Source organism: Trichoplusia ni, chromosome 10, assembly GCF_003590095.1.
Source record: "Trichoplusia ni isolate ovarian cell line Hi5 chromosome 10, tn1, whole genome shotgun sequence".
Lineage (NCBI taxonomy): Eukaryota > Metazoa > Arthropoda > Insecta > Lepidoptera > Noctuidae > Trichoplusia > Trichoplusia ni.
The window spans coordinates 6,384,512-6,405,745 of NC_039487.1; the positions used below are offsets into that span (position 1 = coordinate 6,384,512).

A 21,234-nucleotide genomic window follows, 5' to 3' on the forward strand; every position below is an offset into this window, starting at 1 on the left:
TAACGAATCAAGAAGCAGTAAAAATGATTGAGTAATAGTAAATAGCGATGTACCTAATGATACCATACCTCGATAGACTAGAACTTGAAATAGGCAGCGACGTGGGGTACGGACTTCTGAAGCCGCTGGCCGCTGACGATATGGGGTACATGCTCGGGGTATGCCTGGGGAAACAACAAAACTATAGAATATGGGCTTAAAATAAATTAAAAATATCCGACAGTAGAAACTTTCATCCTCCTCAACTTATAAATGGTTTATGTCAAACATGTTTAAGAACACTTGCACATGATTCATCTTTAATACTGAACAAACTTAATTTAAATGGCTTGATCTGTTCGGCAGCTATGATGGCGCAGAGAGGCAGACACGCCAAACATAATAACACCCCTCTTTTTGCGTTGGGGTTTTAAAAAGTAAAAGGAAACATTTCTTGAAAAATAACATCGTTTGAAATATTTTGACTTCAACAGTGATTTTTTTATCAAGTGGTAGTTCTTAGAATTTAAACTTACTAACTTATGACTAATTACAATTGTGGACTGTAAAGTAGGAACAATAGTTAATTAAAAATGTTAGACAAAAGAGTTAAGAAGTGTATGTAATTTCCCCTTTTTACCCTACAGTGCCAAGAGGGTTATGTTTTTAATCACAGTATTTTACTTAACAGAGATGTAGTGAGAAGCTAAAGCTTTCTTTACATGTTAATCATAAGTAACACCACTTATTCTAATCATGGATTAGTTCTTGTAATCTTTGGAAACATGAGCAATTAATAATTTATATCGTGAAACAAAATTTACGAATGCTGAGACTTTGTAGTTTGTCAAGCTTCAGTCTAACCTTTTCTTCTGGTAAGGCAAATTTTCATGGACTCCCACTTTTTTGGTGTACATGAAAAGCTGATAATGTTTGAATCTCACTGACTAAACCTAAGCCACCGTGTTCCCAAATTAACGCTTTGGTGTAGGTACTTGAAGACACTACTAAACTAAGTTCTACCTTGGTATGTATATTAATATGGCAAACAATAGCAAGAGTTTTTGGAAGGATGTTTCCATGATCATCGCGCACTAGGCTTTCCTCCATCCATTACTTCTATTACAAATATTTAATAACTGTTATTTTGACTCACCATGAGGCCGCAACCTGGGACATCTCCGGACTTAGCATCGGGTAAGGATATGTTCCTCCCGGGAAAGGGTACATGGGCGTCCGCGCCAACCCAGCCGCTGAAAGAACAGTAAGTTTAGTCTAGACACTAAATTAGTTTGGGTAGATTTTGAAGAGTATTTCAGTTGGTGGCTTCTTTTTGTGAAGTCACCGTGTTCTATATGTTGTATGTTGTATGACTCGTTGTAAGTAACTTTTTCCCAATGTTTGTGAAGTTTCACGTTTTTTATTGATTTAGTAAAATAGATGTAAGTAAATAAAAACCAAAGTCCAATAATTCTTATTGACAAAAAAAAGAAAAAAACCATCTTGCACTTTCCGAAAATGGAAAGCAAGTAGTACTAATTGATTATTAAAATGGTCAATAGATTAACACATACAATCCTACTTCTTCTATCTTTTAAAAATCGACTTTATTTTCATCTACTTATATAAGCTTACCTAGTTTAGAGTCCAGCTGGTATGGCGGGGGTATGCCCATGTGCGCTGGTGGGGGCTGACCCAGCTCACCAGGGCAGAAGAGGGACAGGCTGCCTCCTGCCGGTAAGCCCATCTTACCCGTCTGAAACAAAGAGAAGGTAAGGTTAATGTTGATGTTGAGATAAGGGATAGTTTCAGTAGTATTCCTGCTAGTCAGGATAACAACTAAAAATGATTGATTGATATAGTTATGTACGTGTTTAGATATAATTATTTACACCTGTTAAATAAGGGGTAGTAATGAATTAAACCGAATCGGAAATTCCCTTGAAATTTCTTTTAAAACTGAAAATATATTTTAAAAAGGAATGATGAATATGTTGTAAGTTAAAGTAAGTTTATTATAGCTACTTATAAAAATAAAAGTTAATAAAAGCTCATATTATTTTCAAGATAAAAAGTCTTACTAAAATCTAAATCCTGAAAAACTCTGTTTAGCAACATAAAAAGACACCGGCGTCATGTTTACAGACGCCGAAAAATCCAACGTTTCTTTTCAGAAAAATAAAATACAAAACCTTTCACACAACCCTAAAAAAACAAAGTTTCCAAGCTAACAAAAACCCGACAACTACTCTATGGGAAGACGACGCGTCATTAGCAAGTAAATTGGCGCCTGGAACGTATAAATTTCGTTCTACCCTCGCCGTCGCCCAATTATGCAAAATGGCGCCCAACGAGGGCCATTGAGGCGTCGCACTTCCGAGCCAGAGTATCTCACCTCTAATTAAACTGGGAATTCTTTTCACCACTCTATTATACGATATAAACGACAGTACACGTAGACGTTATTTAATTTCAAGTTTTATTTTGTTACAAAGTGAGGTTATGATGACTGTCTTTGTAAATAAGTCGCTTTTGGAGGATGTAACGAGCTGTTCAAATGTTTAATGGCAGCTAATGGATTAATAGTTTGCGAGTTCGGCGGGAGCATTTACGGGAAATGCTTTGCAAAGTCGTAAATTACTGAATGTACTATTATTAATTTATCTCGACACATTTATAGCCACTCGTATCCATACAATTTCAAAGCTCGTTTAATAGTTTAAACAAAAACAACCGTGGGTGTAAAAGCACTCACTGAAAACGTACTCTTAACGCACAATTCCAAGCAATTTAAAACTAAAAGGGCTGACAATCCCTTCGCCCGTCTATATTCGAAGAGCAGGAACTGCTTATTAAGACAATAATTACCACGAACAAAGAAGCCCCACTAATTAATAATAAAACACGAACAAACAAAGACCTCCATTCACGCTCGGGACAGTTTAAAAAAAGGAAAAAAAAAAACCGAAACGGTGGTCGAAAAACCTCGACATGCGAGCAACGAACAAAAAGAAACCATAGACAATGATGACAGTCGAGACGCATAATGCGGGAGCAGCGCGTTCTTAATTTGAAAATATTTCCATAATAAGATTTGTCTATGGCGCGACCGGCAGAAACAAAAGAGTTGAGCGCGCTTTGTTCCGCTGACAGACGGTAATCATTCAAAATTATATCACGCAATTAGATAGCGCTATTAAATACTTAGCGCACGCGGCAGGCCGGCTGCGTTATTAGCTAAACAACTTTTCTTGTTAAAACTTGCGTTTTTTTAAATTAGTAGGCATCTTTTCAGCTCTGCGTATACATTGAGAAGGTCCCTAATGAAGGCCAGGTGGAGTGGCCGGCTATTGAAGAAATCGTTGAGTGGGTAGTTATTGAAGCCGCATGAAAGCTCGGCGTGACGTCACCGCCACTCCAGCGACAAGCCGCAGTCGCTAATTGGAACTCGTGGCGATAGGACGCGAGAAATGTTGCCTCAATCGACTAATACTTCAAATTTGAATAGGTTTGTTAACGAGCGGACGGTGAATGTTGCGAATAAAGTTGAGTGCTCGGTTTGCATTCACTAACCGAGTATATAGACGCGTGCTTACTGCTTAGCTAGTTAACTTTTTCGTAATTCGGTGCATCGGGGGTCTGTTACGAGCAGGTATACGTCACCGGTTTTAAAATGGAATTGGCGAATTCCGTCAGGTCACAACAGGAACCTAGCAGACGCACACAGGCGCAGCATACATACACCCCTTTAGTTCACCAATGCGAACGAAGTAGGGCGTTATATCTTGAGAGTTCGCCCCCGGGGTAGTGGGCGTGGAAGCAGGATGCTGCGTTGCCATGGCAACCATGTGTAGGGGTGATCGTACACGTGTCCTGCGTCGGTGTGGGTGAGGGGTGGCGCTACGGCTGTGTGCGTCACGTCCACCGACCTTGGAAGTTTTGGTCTAGTTTTAGATCTCAGCTATTTAACTTTTTGGGATGAACTTTTTTTAGACTAAAGAATGTTTTGTGAAACAAAAGGACTCTAATGTTTTGCTTCTTTTCTCTTAGATTAAAAAGGAAACAAAAGACAGATAGATGTAAACTACTAGGCAACCTTTCTAAGAAAAAATAACCAAAAAATTTATCATACAATCAATTTAAAGTCAAAATATCCTTTCAGTGCTCCAGTCAGCCAAATATACCTTCTCGACCGGATTAGACGTCATTTCTTATCCGTTTCCGTCCGGTCTCGAGCCGGATCCGATCCGGAACCACATAACGAGGGGAGGCTGCACATATTTACGTATCTACCCACTTTCCACGGTATTTCATATGAGGAAAAGATGATATTAAGAAAATAGGATATGAATTTGTTTTTATAGGAAATATGGGTGTTATTTGTATATTAATGAAATTTGTAACTATAGAAAAGAATTTGGTTATGTTAAGATAATTGTAGTTTTTAGATGTAGGTTGTTTGAGATGCTTTCTAGAGAGTAATTTTGATTTATCAGAATATGTTCTTGTTGAGAGTAACACACTATCGAATAAGGCTAAATACTAAATACTTTATTTTGCAGTCTAGGTACAGCACGGTAGAGGAGTATAAAAAATGATAACACGCTAAATTTAAATAAAAGATCCTCTAATTACGCCAAAAATCTTCTTTAAAATCCCAAAAAAATATCGCTATAACTTTTTCCTTATATTTCTTGCCGAGCGATTCGTTTCAAGAAAACCTAACGGGAAAATTTGAGAGGGGCACAATATTCAAATCTGAATATTGGAGGGTGGATCAGGGAGGCTGGGGGTCGTTGACCTTTCGGCAGCCAGAGACTATGTATACGCATAATATATAGACTGGCACCTGGATGTGGCATGTTTCATTTGCATTTTACGAACAAGAATTTAAAATTCTTGGAGCGTGCTTTTTGTTTAATCAATCGGAATTTGTTTAAGTTTCGTTTTTATGGTAGATCTTATTTATTTGGTCCTTTATTTTTAAACGTCTGCTTCACTAGACTAAATGTTATATAAAAAAAGTTTCTGAACTTCTATTATGAGTAGGTGTATAAAAACCTAAAAAGATCACACAACATTTTAGAAAAATAAGAACACTAACATGTTAATTCACTCATCATTGTATAAAAACTGTTTCCTTTCCTTTTGAATTATTAACTACAAAACAGCTATTACATTCAAAAACAATTTTCATTGATAAGTAATATAATCTTCAAAACTTAAATGCAGACTTTTCCATTCAATACTTTTTTTTGAATGCCCATTCCTCCAACTACACAAATAGTAAAATCTAGATCCTAGATGTGCTATTAAAATAGTTAAAAACAACTGGAATAAAGAGCAGCTTTAGATACAAAGATAACAATGACAATAATTTTCATCTCATAGCTTCAGTTTTCTTAATTGGAACTGCATCTGCAGGTAAAACAGAAGAAACAGAGGTACATGTTAATTAGAACTTGTATATTCTAGTTTCTATTCATTTTCTATACACCTTAGCAACAATGGTTTATATTTTATGGGAGTTAGAAATATATGGAGTTCTTGTATATTTGTAATATGCGGTCTAATTGTTGTCCTCTGTGGTGAAATGTTATTTTTTTTAAGGTTAGAAAATACTTGCTAAGGTCGTTCTATAGAGTTAGAAACGCTTTTCAACAAATTACTAACTACTTAAACGTTATTTTGTTTTGCTTCTTATATATAAAAAATAACGAAAAACATAAAAATATCGAGCGTCGTATTTTTTCTACTAATACACTACGGTCTATTTTTCTTTAAAAAGGCGATGTTGACACTAGAAGTCCATTCGTCCAGTCCAGCACAGACAAGTAAAATCCCCATAAAAATGTCCCAGCTACGCTTCCAGCCACATCTAGTCACTTTAAAGCATCGCTCATTGGCAGTGAAGGGCATGCCAATTATGTTTTTGACGTACAGGCGGAGGCTTTCACTACGAAATTGAAATAGCCGCCGTTTTCCTAACAAATATTCACAAGGGTTACGCAGTACAGGGGTCGACTCGCCTTTGTTTTACTTGTTTCACTTCAAATCGATTTTAAGATGGGGTGATTATAGTAACTGTATTAAAAGTGGGGGATTTTTTTTATTGAATTTTGCGTATATAATGAAGTTATGTGGATGTTGTAAATAAAGGATTTTATTAAGTAAAAAATGGTGAGTACAGTTATCAGATAAAAAGAATTAATACATTTTACTGACACCTTATTATCATATGATTGTTATATTGTTACGGGTATGGCACATTGTATCTATTATAGTCCAAGATCTATAAAGCTAATCAAAGCTCTATAAAGACGTGACGAAAGATGTCTTATAGTAATCGTACGTAATGATATTTTTGAATAATATTAGATTAAATTTGTTGCGTACATAATATTTTATAGTGACATTCCAAAACATATTTATCACTCGCGACTTACTCCTACTCTCTATTCCTACAAATCACATTATATTATATCTGAACTAATAGTTATTCGTCTATTTATATATAATTTAAAGTTTCCTTTCAGCGATCGTTAACGTGTGTGGGATGCAGTAAAATTGAACTGCAGACGAAATTAGATCAGCAATAATAGTCCTTACCACATAACTTAGGTCGTCGTGAAAGCTATTTAAATCGCAAAATAAAACGGTTGAACGAAGTGGCCATTTTGTCACCAATTCCTCGAATAATTTTATTTAGAACAAAAAGTGTTGGTGTGTGCATCAATCTCAATCTGCTATCGTGTGCACTTAACCACTGAGTCATTGGGCACTGACTCATGCTTACGCTGTATGGAAAGCAGATTTATAGATGTTCTGACTTTTGTATTTGCAACTGACATTTTATCCGCCATTTTTGTTTCGCTTTTAATATCATTCTACATTGCATCGTTTTGTGATAAGATTAGGCGCACCTAATGTTTTTTCTTAGCTCATATTAAGATAATTATAATCTTGTTTTTATAAGGTTCCAATCTCAAGTGTATCTTAAGTCGATAATCCTCGATAAAGATTAATACTAATTAAAAATAGCTTTGGACCTTTTGACGACTAAAACACCTGCGTTATTACAAACATAATTACAAATTTACATTTTCACAACAGGTAGGGACATAGTATGAAATGAAATTCATTTTTTGTAAAAACCTTAATCTGTTTCCAACAAGATAAAAATTAGAGAAGATTGTGATCCTAATAATAACTTCAATAAAGAGCCACTTTGCAAAACCGTAACAGGTCGCTAGTAATGATAAATTAAGCCACCATTTAAAAAGTATCAACTAAAACATCACGCCAAAAGGAGACATCCGGCAGGACACGGCCCGAAACGGCTCGGAACGAATCGGAACGGCAAAAATGCCGGTCGCGGGTCATAGTGTCACATTCACATTATTTTGTTTATTTCCCATTGCAAGCTTTCACTATGTAAAACATTCTGCTGCGCGTGAATGACGAACTGTGGCGCGGAATAACATTAAACAAGTAAATATAAACTGTATTTTATAAGCAATAAAGTAGAAATTACAAGAAAGTTAAAGCTGTTTAAAATTAAATCAGCTTGACAATTGTCTACTTCACTAATCGTGTAATGTTGTGTTGTTCTCGTTACGGACAGTTTAATTTAAACTTGGTGAATTGAATTTATGAGATGAACACTTGTATTTAGTTTAATAGGGAAGTGTGATTTAGATTTAAAAGCTAGCAGAGTAATATAATACTTATAGAAGTGTTAACAGTATTGAAATTGTATATGTCAGAGAGCAACAATAATTTGACGCATATATTTTTTTTGACACATACGATAGAAACAACTCCACTGCTGCACTGTGACTATTTGTCTTATGTAAGTTTTTAGAAACCTAATCCTGTAACTAACATGTGTTGTTAAGACCGAAAGCAGATTTCAATTCAACAGCCTTAAGCATAAACATTCTGATATCCATAAAATGACTTAATCCGACATTATCTTAAGTAACTCAGTAATTCCACAAGTATCCAATCACTCGTCCGTATCGAAAGTAACGAAACTGGCACGACAATCTCAAGGAAGATCGGGGTTACTGTTGCTTACTCAGTCACACAAGAGACATTTGTATAATGCTGTCCTTTTCTAAATTACGAGTTATGTCGAGAATTTCCGGTGGGCGCGCGAAATTTTGGTGTAGTGTTTAAATAAGTTATGAAGTATGAATATGTTTGAAAGTGATTCCCAATTATGGGGAAAGAACTGAAAAAATATGTGGTTTTATTGCCCCGACATGATTAAAACAAAAATAGACAATGAATGAAAAAACAGAAATATAAAGAGTTTTCTTCTACAATAACTAGTTAATTACAAGCCTTTATAATATCTTAATAATTTAATTGCTTTCAAATGCTTTACAAAACAAAATTAGAGACTGAAAAACGTATAAATTAAAATGTCGGGCAATACGTTCAAAGTCTTTAGCATTTCACTTTATTATAATGAATAGCGAGCAGCTATTACCCCTGTATGGGGGGTAAGTGGGGTAAGTCTAATCGCAACATGTATGATTATGAAAAGTGTCGTCAAATTACCCACGATTGTCTTGGTATTCTAAAATTACCGGTAAATTACCAATAATTATTAGGGACAAAGGTTAGAATTTAATGAACGGTAAATTGCCTCATTTTTATTGCAAAAGAAAGGGTGAACGGTAATTAATAGAAGTATTAAATATATTATAATTATTGTATGATATTTAGGACACAGACAAAAACAAAACTTAAATGTTACCAATGTGTCATAATATTCTTACAAACAAAAAAGTTTTTTGACGTTTTTCCATTGATTTGAACCCTTAAAATTTTAACAAATTATCATATTATACTCGCAACTTACACTCTACACTAGGTGTCTGAAGTTTATTCAAAATGCAAATGATATAAATTACTACAAAAATCAACAAAATCAAATCGAAATATTTTTTTATGTTTTTTTTTTTTCACAGAATAAGTCCATGGGAATAAGTTAACATGACAAATAGTGTTGTCCGAGACGTTTAATAAACACGGCTAAGGGGGCAATTAAACCACACGACACGTCAAAGGGTTAATACTGGGTTGTCGGCTCGTTTGTACCGGGGTCGATCGGACCCGAGCGGGGGAGGGTTGAATTTTTAAGTGTTGCTTTTATAGATTTTAGTGATAAAGTAATTTGTATGATTAGATTTGATATGGACATCTGTGACATATTTTGTTTGTCTTTTAAATGCTGGCATGATAAATTAATTTTGATTGCCCGGATAACTAATTGGTTAATGTCACAACGCCAGACGAACTACTGTTTGTGACATGTCGCAGATTCGATGTCCACGATAAACGAAAGCTTATCCTAAGTCTGGGTGTCTTTGTGCAAATGACTTGATTATTTGTGAAAACCCCGTGATACAAGGATTAAAGTCCTTATTGCACTGCAGCAGTCTTATTATTAAAAAGAAAGAATGTAAAAAATATGGGTGTTTTGCCTAAATTACCCAAATCAAATAAACTACGAGCCCTTAGATCGAAACCAGCTTTTTATATTCCAAACGTTCAGTGACATCAAAAATATACTCATAATGGTCGTACCCCAAAAATTTAGGGCAAAGTAACTAGAAGATTCTAGGCTAGCTAAATACATGCTCAATGACGCGTAGTTCAAAGGTCATGCGTAAGACAAGTTATCTACTGCTTCTAATGAATGGTCCATGGCCATAATTGTGTCTGTTTAGTAATCCGCACGCACTAATCATGATCAATCATCATTATTTTTGATGATCTCACTTTTATATACATGTGTGTTTGTTTAGACATATTTTGCTATCTAGAGTTTAAAATTGTGTGAATATAATATGTTTTATCAGGGGAGGTAAGTTTGAGGTGCCAACCTTGCATATTTTGTACTTTTTGGGATACCTACTATAGGATGTGTTTATTCCTATCCTTTGAATTTAGGTTTTAAGGTATTAACAAGTGGACGCCTTCTTGTACTTTTAATGAGGTTCGTTTTGCAGGCTCGCAGAAAACATTCCCTATTTCATAAATCTTATTAAGTATTTAAATAAAACAAAACAAAAACAAACAGAGTACATCTCAAAACACGAAAACTAAAACACTATGTCCATAAAAGGTTTTAGAAATTGTAAAAACATTACAAGCTTGCGGATTCAATTTTCCACGTGTAATAAACAGGTTGCCGGTTAACCCTGCAGATGACGTGAGGCTCGCGGCGCCACTTCAAAGGAAATATAAATGTATGCATTGTTTAGCGAAAATTCACCCCCGGGGTCTTTCAGACCTTACACCGGCACCGTGGGGGTTGAAAATGTATCGTTCGCGCATTTAATGTATTTTTCCCGAGTACCCACAGCGCTCTTATATATTTTTTGACGTAATAACGGTGTTACTTGACAAGGCAATATAATACTTTATGGAATTTCCTGTGCTTTCTCGCTAACAATAGATTAACTGTGTTTTAAGTATTAGATATAAAACGGTTGAGTGATTTCAATATGTGTCGTTTTAACTTGAAGCTTTAAGCGGTATTTCTAAAGTACTGTTTTATGATTGATATTTTTAGCAATCCTTAATACAAAAGCAAATTTATAGAATTCCTGCAAACTTAGTTAAAAATGCGACAATATTTCCTTTTAATACCTTTGATGTTTTTTTTATAAATATCAAATCTTACCGTATTTATTATTGATTTAACATCATCAATAGCAGATTAGACCTCGTTTCCAAAAATAGAACTAATTTTAATTTCTTCAAATTGCGTCCTTACATTGAAATGTGTCAATTCACGTATACTATGAGACCATCGTTTGGTTTAGCCACCAGTTACTTTAAGTGCAGGTTGTCATAAAAATATTAAGTACTATTAACTAATAGATTCGGTATCGTGATCGCAACCCCTCCGAAGACTTTATTAATGTAACTACACTAACTGCTGCAGGTTGATGGCAGGTTGACGGCTGTCAACTTAGCAATGTGCAGGTTATCATTACGGTAACACACGTCTGGTTGACGGGTTGCCCGATCGACCCGATCAACCGTGGCACGTACCGTACAATTTAAAAATCAACGATTTTTTGCGCTTTTTAATGAATTGTCAGCGGTTTTTGTTAAAGTGTTTGAAGTTTTGTTGGCTTTTTAGTAGATTTTGTATTGTTTGTCCCGTTTTAGATAAAACTTAGTGATTGTATAATACCAATATAAAAAGGAAAACATATCTTTTAAAATTTAGGAAAAATATTGCCACTTTTTTTCATATAACATTATTTTACTTTAAAGTTAACTATGATATCACTTCGATTAAAATAACTTCGTCGAAACAAAATAAAATTACCCATAAAAGTCATATCGAACCAAAAACCGCCCTGTTTAAATGGAAATAAACAAAATTATATTGCCTTCAGACATGAGCGAACATCAAAAGGAAAAAGTAATGCGCAGAGCCGTTGGTTGACGATGTCATTTTCCTGTAAAATATTAATGCGGGGTCGTTGGGACCGCGCCCTGTCATTTCAGGGTTAATACCGGTTAATACAGATATTCTCTTTATACTAGAACGATTGTATGGAATTATCTGTCTTAACGAGTCTTTTCTTTGAATTTGTTGGAATTTTTTATACTTTTTTTTTTGTTTTATGTCTGAGTATTGGTTATTAAGGAATAGGTAGAGGTTTTTCGGCTTATTAGCGGATTGCTTTTTTGTTTCATGTTTGTTTTAAATCTCCCTCATTTTGTCTTATTATCCATTGCTAGAATATTTTAACTGAATAAGAAGACAAAACATTGGTTAAATCCGATCATGTTTCTTGTACATGTATAAAAGTACTATAGAATAAAATTAGACGTGACAGTGCTTTTAGCCACCTAAACCTAAAGTTTCATGATTAAACACAAATAACAAGATAAAGGTCAGACTGCAAATGCAACGCAAATCTAGAAACATGAATGTTAATTATAAATAGACTTATTTTGACTCTGATTATAATAACTATTTTCTGCAGAAGTAATTATTTTACATTCTGCCTCATTGTATCCCTATTATTGACTGTAGTTGACCTTAATTTCAAACCATTTAGTGCACTCATAATTATAATTATCAATACTTATTAACCCCTCTACGCAGAAATGTCCGAAAAAGACCGCAATATGATGCTTAAACAATTACTATCATAGTCGATTGTTTACTTATAATTTTCTTTCAAAATATAAGTCAACAATATCGCTAATAGTATTAAAAACCTATTTAAAACTAGCATGAGTCACGTATTTCCCACGTTTGATCTACGATTCTCCCATAGCCGTCCCATGCGCCGTGCTATGGCGTAGCACACATAGCTGAGACGCAATAAGTCTATTTTAATTACAAGCATCGATATCGGCAGATCCCCGTCTTGCCTACGCGGGAGCTGGGCTGTACCTGTAGTGATGGAACGCGGTCGATGCCGCTGTCGATAAACTGTTGAGAGAAGAAAAAACGTGTTATACATTTTATTTTATGTTTTGTAGACGAGTTGGAAAACACGCATATGAATACATATCGGTTAATATAATAAGTTAAGTAAACGATGGAAGTCTAATATCACGTCATACTCTATTCACAACGGACACAGAAATTATCTGTAATCATATTTATTGCCTACACGCATTTAATGATACGCTAGTCAGTAAATAACATAAGGAAAACTTGAGACACATCATCTACGATAAGCTATTTAAAACTCATAAGCATTAGTCACTCATTAGTATACAGAATCACAAATGCAAGATCATCGATACAAGTGTCCCAACACTACGTCTAACACAAACAAGACTGGGTAACGAGGTGAAATATTCACGTAGCAAGCGTTGTAATCAGCTGACGACTGTCTCGCTCGCACCCGTTCTCCCTAACGCCACCTAGCGGGCCCAGGAAAAAGACAGCACGCGACTGCGGCACCTACAAAGGGGTCGCGTTCTCTTTGATCTTGCCGACGCGCGTGCGTACGCCGCTGTACGTGTGTGTGTATGGCGTATGCAGATGAGGACGGTACGAGAATTTGATAATTGCAAAGATTTATGTCGGGTCTTCGCTGTGACGTTTTTCGCATTAGTTAATTAATATTGCTAGTATTTTTGGTGGTCTATTATTAGTTTGGGTATTAATGTGGGTTTGCTTATTGATAAAGTAGTTTCGTTTATGTTAGTTAAAAGTAATTGTTTTATATTTGTAAACATTGTTTCCTTTGATTATGGACTCGTTAAGAACGAGAAAGTTGAAAGGTTTCAAATACTTTTTCTCTTTAATATCGTAAAAAAAAACATTTTATTTTGTTATTATGTTGTGTACGTACGAAAATGTTGGCAAACTGAATACTTTAACATTTAGTCGGCGTTATATGATATATGCTTGACTTACTTTTTAACAAAAATACGAAATTACAATTAAAACAAAGCATTACCCAAATAAAGATACGATATACATAAATTGATACAAAATTGTTACAAATCACAAGAAACGATTCATAAATAATAATTTTCAAATAAATTCATTAGCATATTGAACGAATAAAATGTGTTCCTAATTAACAGATAACTCCGTCGATAACCCAGTAATTTTATTATAGAAATAGTATTACTAAGAAATTAATGTAATTATGAATAGTTTAATATGATTATGAAATAAAACTGGTTTGGTTATTTCTTGTTTTAATTTAAATAAGACCTAGTTTTAATTTAGATAGAATTAAAATCTTTCTGTAATGAATAGCATATTACTCGGGTATTTGACGATGGCGCGTGCGCAGATATAACTGCATATATAACTGGCGGTAATAGCCTTATCTTCGTTCATCAAAGATTACCCTGCTTCGTATATGACGGACGTAACTTATCAACTCATATAAGATCAATCATCACCATTAATGAGGTTGAATCATATGAACAATACAATCTATTTAAATGCCCCACTAATTGTCAAAAACCTCTCCCATTTTAGATTATGCATTGATCACCACTCTTGCGCACTGCTGGTTGTTTCCCGCCGTATATCACCCGCGTATTATTCGACCTCGTGGTTGTTTTATAGATTATCTTTTTTTATTTTCCTTTTCCATATTTTCTCAGCGTTTGAAGATCTCCTGGACTGCTGTGATGTTTCGAGAATTAAATTAGCCAAATCGTTTAATTCTCGAGTCTTAGCGAGACTAATGAATAGCAATTCATTTTGTATATATAAAAAGAAGATTCGAATGTCAATATATTAGAAACTCGGTCAGCAGTGTATGCCGTACCTACAAGTGTAATGAGTCTGCCGGGCATCGGATTAACTGATAACATGTGATCGCGGAGTGTGTTCGAGTGCCACTCATGCGCATATCAATGTTATTGAATATAGCTAGTGGTTGACGCTATGTTTATTAGCCTTAAGCTGGGTGATTTTATGTAATAGATAGAGTTCTAGGCCTAGGAAAGTGACGCTTCAGTATATGCTAGTGTTTATAGAAATACCAGGTATCTCATGTGAAAATGTCATTTGTGTATGTTTGTTCATTTTAAATGAATTCAGTAATGTAATTTGGTTAGTGATTTGGATCTTGTTACGTCTTGTACTTGTGATGGTGACAGTCTTTAACCATTTAAGATAAAGACGCTAATTCAAGTCCTATATGGCATTTAAATCATTTAAATTTTATAGTAAAAATTTCGTGTCATTGTCGATTGTTAACAAGTTTAATACTGACAATGTATAATATTATGTTTTGCTCTAAATAAGTAACTTGAAAAATGAAGGAAATAAAAGCGACCAAATATGTAATTTTAAAAAAAAAACATTTTTATAAAATTTCATATAAAATTTTTCATTTTCAAAACATAATTAGATCAGTACTATTAATTGATAGATCAATAAGTGGCCTGATAAAAAGATATAACAAACGATTGTGATCAAAACACGAAAAATTAATTAAGACGCGCTTCCGTCATTACGTAGGAAAACTAAAACCGATTTAAAAATTGATAAAAAATTTAATTAAAAGATAGAGCGTAATCGTATTGCATTATCATGTGTTTTTTCAACTGGATTATAATGTGTACGTATTATTTTTTTTGGCATGAAAAAGCATTTATGTTTTGTTTCCTAGGTGATCCTACCATTCTTTCGAACTACCGAATATTACATACCATTTCACAACAAAAAGTAAAACCTCCATATAAAACTGATTTTGACATTCTTGAAGTAATAGTCATGTTTTAAATACTATCTTATAAAATATGGAGTATTATAGCCAAAACTGCAGTACAACCTCTTCCATACACAACCAAACAAGGAAGATAAACTTCGTAAAGTTTTCATAAAACTGAAAAGCACAGACGTCAATTAAAACCGTGTCAAGCGTAAAGCATATTTCGTGAACAAAACCTCCAAAGCTTTCAGAAGCTTTCAGTCTGCACGGTTGTATAGATCTCTTGTCTACGGTAAGGAACAAAGCACAGATTTTTCCAAAAATAACGTGTTAAATAAAAAGACAAATTTTGCGAAAACTATCGACGCCTAGCTGCACTGGATCTACCAAAGAAACAATAGAAAAGCGGGGGAAAATTCGGGAATTTCCGAAAGAGAATTTCCCTGCCCATTGTCGTCAAGTATATAAATATAATATTTATTTTTTCATCTTATTTAGCGCTTTGTCGGCAAGCCCTTTGAAGTGTTCCCCTGCCCTCTGCTGGTGTTACAAATTGCGTCACGTTCGTATTGTATAGCGTAAACACGATTCGCCTACTAGTGTTACTCGTTAGTTAAATAAATAACGATTTCGAGTTAAACGTAAATGCGGACGAACAGTTGTCGAACAACCATCGGATTGTTTTTAAGGATCTTTTAGATTATTGGTATCATGGCTATTAAAACTTGTCTCGGATCAAAATAAACTATGATTTTGAAAATTGAGGTACCTACTAAATACCAACAAAATCTACAAATATATTTTTAAGATTAAATCAAAATCCAACCGTCTTAAGACCGCTGTAAAAGTTACCACTAGACTACCCTAGGACTGTGGCCATCCTTTGTATCTTTTTGTCCAATTCCGATTGACTATTAACCAAAATCAGAAAATTTGAACAAACCAGGAAAACTAAACGAAACGTAGAGCAAAACATTATAATGTCTAATTCCCTAACTAGACAACGTTAACTTTGTTCAATTCCAAGTAACAGCAATACAGACACATAACAAACAAGATTATTAACAATTGCGTCACCTATTTGCGTATACCGTTTCAATTCAAGTAAATCACTTAAAACTATCATGATTTTGAGAAGTGCGTTTGTAATAGGACCCTGTTGGCCATATAAGGGACAAAGGGTCAGGTGAACGGCATGACTCAGGGCTGATATCATGCACCAGGGAGTCAAATATGGACTGAAAACGGATCATATCGTAGATATTCTCCAAAAGGACGACAGACAGACAGCTATTTAACTTATTTATATCAACTTCAAACGTAACGGCGTTTTAATTAAATTGTTGGGCGAAGCTTTATTTGTTTGCAACTCGATGGCAGTTTTTCCGCGAAATATTGGTTTAACGTTATTCTAGAAATCACACTATAAAATTGCTAGCTAAAAGGCATGCGCTAAACTCCAATATAAATCGTATGTATGCTTTTAAAAATATTCCAATCGAAATGTATCCACTATTCAGGAAGTTTTTTGTTTCAGTTTATGCTGTAAAAGTCGAGCTAAACACAACGAGCGATAACCCCTATTAAGCCGTTTTCTCTAGAAACGTATAAATCACTAAGATAAGAATCCCTTTAAACTGACGAAACTTAAACAGAACCATTCAACAAGTTTAGGTAACTATATTTAGATTAAGAAAGCACCACTGATTAAGACAGGACTAATTGAATATTAATGAATGTTTAAGAGTAAACGATGAATAAAAATATAGTTCGGTAGGAAGGAGTTTTTAATAAAGCTGCATATATTAATGTAATAGACAAAGATGTATCAATTTTAACAGCCGACGCAAAAAGAGTCACAAAGACACCACGCATAAATAAATCACACTTTTCCACCGCTAACGCCCACAGTAATTTTCAAATAAATATGATTATTAGAAAGAGCAAAAATAAGCAATTCACTCAGTATGCCAAGGTATGTAGCGCAACGCTAAATCATTAGACGGTACCCAATATCGTTGGAGACACACGATCGTCTTGAGATCTAACAAAGTACCCATAATTTTGAAAGAGATTAATAGAATAGAAACTGTGTCGTCTAAAAGTAAACCAAAACTCGTAAAGTTATCATCTGCTGGTCTGTCGAAAACATCGAATTTATGAACGAGTTCAAACACAAATACGAAGACCATTTAAAATTCTGTATTCGTCACAAAATAATAAAAGTCAAGTACCTATTGTATTTAAGTTAATAATTAAATATAAATCATGGATGTTGGAATAAATAAAAAAACTTGTGACGGTCCGAACCCTGTGAATTATTACTGGTCTTGTAATGAACTTAAGTTTTTTACGATTCTAAAGTTTTAATTTAATATCGTTCAACAACGGATGACAACCTACTTTGTCGTTTTATTTTGAGTTTATTAATAATGTTATATTATTTATGGTTCAAATGGTGGTATTAATTCAATCGGATAAACTTTGTGTCTCTATGTCTCGCATCAAACATAAATCTACAGAGTGGCTCTTCAAAGCAAATTTTTAAATATGCATAAAAATGTCAAACTATGAAATTGATGGGCCACCGCGCCGCGGTACGGAATGTGTTTCAACGAATGATATACAAGCAAATGATGCTGAAACCATTTGTAAAAATAAAATGTGCGGACAGAACCCATCGGTATTAGTTTTGATCCATTCCACTAAATTACTGAGAAATGAGGAGGGCATTAAAGAGTTTTATGACGACAATATTAAGCTCTTTTAATACCGTTCTTTAAGTTATTGGAACTTTAAATTTGTTAATTAAAATATCGGTGAACGTATAAATATAAAATTTTGGGATCATAGATTACGATGCGTTAGAATTTGTATGATGTTTGCCAAATAGAATCGATTTATAGGTGTTAAATAAATGAAATTGAGTAAATTGCTCCAGTTTAGAAGAAGTTATCTTGTATTATATTCTGCAGAACAAAGTCTCGTTTTAGACAAGACGCGATTACGAGCTCTCGAGTTTTATAGGCGCGTAATAAAAACTGGAACCCAGCCGCTTCTTTTAGTATCTGCTAAGATTAATTTTATGGATGATCTGTCTATAGTAAAAAGATTGGACTGTTTTTATTAGTAGTAAGTACTTGATTACTATATGAGTTTTGCTTCCAGAAAGTTCCTCAAAAAGCCTTTGGCTACCCTAACTACACATAAATGTTTTGTTTTATTGATTGCATTTTAACATTGTTATAACTAAGACTGTAAATCAAGCTTAAAGGAACAATTAAACAAGTAATTTGTAACTAAAGTCGGTTTCATTCATACTTTAAGGTATATTTTATTGGGTGCACCTCAAGGGTCACATCTGAGACCTCTGCTCTAATTATATCCAATCTTCCGAATAAATTAAAATCGTTGTAACCTTGTTGGTTCGACCTAAACTGCTCTTAATCTACTAATTGGTCATTATTCTTCAACGTAACGACCCAATTAGGTCCAATCAATCCCTGATATAGCATTAACATTGCCGGTGCATAATATATAATCGTATAATATGACAGTACTCAGGAATTTATGACTCTACAAGTTAATAGGGACACGATGGCTATAAACTGTTCGAATGGGAAATGTTTTTATTACACCGATAAGGGAAATTAATAATATTTTTGGCTGTATGGGAAAATAGAAGACTATTTAATGTTTTTTTTGATGAAATTGATAAAAAATAGTTTTTAAGTACGTCATCAATTTGAAGTATTTTAGTTATTTATATACTGTGTGATTAAGTGATCATGAATCTTAATCATATCAATATCCATTGCAAACCCCTCATCCTTTTCTAGATATCCAAGTTTATTAAATAATATATTGTCCCTCCCATTGTGTTAAACCTTTCTCAATACTGCTTGCACATGGACAAACGATCAATCTAACCTTCTTTAGAAATTGAAAGTCCATGGATACTTGAATTCCTGGCACTCTGCTCACCCCAGAATGGCGATATGATAATAAAAGCCGAGCGGCACGTCGATACCAGCATAAATCTCTTCTTTCACGACCATACTGTTTTCTGGCGCATTGGACTTAGGAATTGGATAGAATTGATCTTCATTTAATCTTGTTCAAGGTTTAAAATTTAGTTTATGTGCGAGAAATATAGCTAAGCGCTTTTTCTTGGAAAAAAAACATGGGCACATTTACTGTTCCTTTCACAGAGACTCGTGAAAGGACTTGGGGGAGGCCTTTGCCCAGCCCTGGGACACAGTGATATAGATAAAAATTTCCTTTTAAATCCTAATATACATTTACTGATAAATTGCAAATACATTTAATCATGTGTTTACAATTGATTTATAAACAAAAATAAAGATACTTTTGCAGAATGTTTCATCATGTGTTAAATAAAAAACCTACAAAGTTAATAAACAGAAAGTGTTACCAAAAACAGCAACGGACGAAATAGTTTTTTAAACCCGTAAAAATGAAATACGTAAATATGAAAACTAAAAAAATACAAATGTAAATAAAGAATGCAGTTAAAAAAACATTTTCACACGGTAAAAGTGATGGACTATATCATTCATATTTTCTATTCCGTTAGGCAGTGCTAGACCAAAAATGTAGCCATTTTAAAGTAACATTGTTGCACTAGTATTTCAATTTTGTAATCCTCTGCTGTTTTGATAACGCTGTGACGGTGTATGACGCTCTCGTTAGTTCCATTTTGAAAATAGAATCTATTTGATGAATGGATTTGTAAATATTTTTGTATTAAAACTTCAAAATGTTTACAGAAAGTATTTAAAATCTTGTCTTTAATTATTTACTGTAACAAATTACCAAATTAAATATTAAGACAAATCCCAATCCCACATTTGAGTGAGCACATTTAATTTTCATTAAATTAATTCTTTCACCGCACAATTTGTGTCATCAAAGAAAATATATGAAAAATTCCAATTCTATGAGACGCGTAGGTCTGCGGCACGCGTATTTCGGACTCCTTTGATCTCGCCGCCGAGTTTAATGAGGCGGGGCGTATAAACGGTAACTAGTTAGGATTGTTCCTAGCCCACTGTCCAACGTTAGCGGAATAACGATTTGTTAACTTTTCATAGAGCTTTAAAAAAAATCCTAAATTGTTTATGGTTCCGTAATGGGTAGCTGCGAAACTTGTGTTTATTGATCAATATTGTTTGAAAGGTTGGTTCTACGTTCGTTTTGGGAATAAATTTTATTATATCAGCGCTTGTGATTTGAATAGCCCTTTTATTGGAAATGTAGGAGTGTTCGGATTGTATACAGATACTTGTTGCTATAGAATACAGCACGAGTTTAGATGGCTTTAATAGCTTTAGGAAACGTTTAGATTTATTTTCTCGGAAAACGCTGTGTCAAATCCATCTCGAAGACTGAATACGGTATTGAAATACAGAATGAAGTGTGATTAAGAAAAGGAAACATTTTTGAGTATTTCCGCCATGATGAAATTTCGCAATATGGTGATAACTAAAGCTATTTTTCCGCAAAATTACCGTACGTATACTGTGTAGTTTCAAGTGTGAAAAAGTGCAACCAATCAAATCCAACCACAAACTGTCAAAATTAAAATAGCGAGAAACGAACACCCACAGTAATACAAAAATAAACCCCACTACATTGCCGGACCGTGGCATTTTTTCGAAAAAAAAAATGGAAATGGAACGCGACTTTTCATTTTGTTGCGCGGTAAAAAGCGAACAATAGGCGGGAAAATTGCGCGTCACTCTGGCGTTCCAATTTGTCAAACGGGTGCCGCAAGATGGCGGGAGCGGATGCGCGGCAACATGGCGGCATCCGGTGGCGTTTAATTAAAAATGCGTCTCACTTGAAGCTTGCGAAGCGCCTGGGGTGGACGTGTGCTGTGCGTTTTTTAATTCTGTAATAATTAGGTCAACACATTGCGAAAAATGAAAAAAACATATTTTCTAATCCCACTTTTTCATTCTTTTTATACTTCATATGTTTAAGATATAATAGAGGGTAAGGTAAGGATGCCCTCAAAGCCTAATGGGCCTAAATTCCGGATTTGAAA

General features: G+C 34.3%; 1 protein-coding gene across 7 annotated transcripts in view; it reads right to left on the reverse strand.

Moving 5' to 3' along the window:
* The window catches only part of LOC113497924 (protein pangolin, isoforms A/H/I/S), a 139,680-nt gene that overhangs the window by 14,975 nt on the left and 103,471 nt on the right, over positions 1–21,234 (reverse strand). For 4 of the 7 annotated variants that reach the window (XM_026877733.1, XM_026877732.1, XM_026877730.1 and 1 more), the window contains exons 5-8: positions 12,422–12,460; positions 1,615–1,735; positions 1,136–1,232; positions 54–164 (exon numbers count right to left, since the gene is read on the reverse strand). In XM_026877733.1, coding sequence (XP_026733534.1) covers positions 54–164; positions 1,136–1,232; positions 1,615–1,735; positions 12,422–12,460 — 368 coding nt within the window. The remainder of the gene's footprint in view (positions 1–53; positions 165–1,135; positions 1,233–1,614; positions 1,736–12,421; positions 12,461–21,234) is intronic. The other 3 variants (XM_026877735.1, XM_026877736.1, XM_026877737.1) reach the window with 3 other exon arrangements.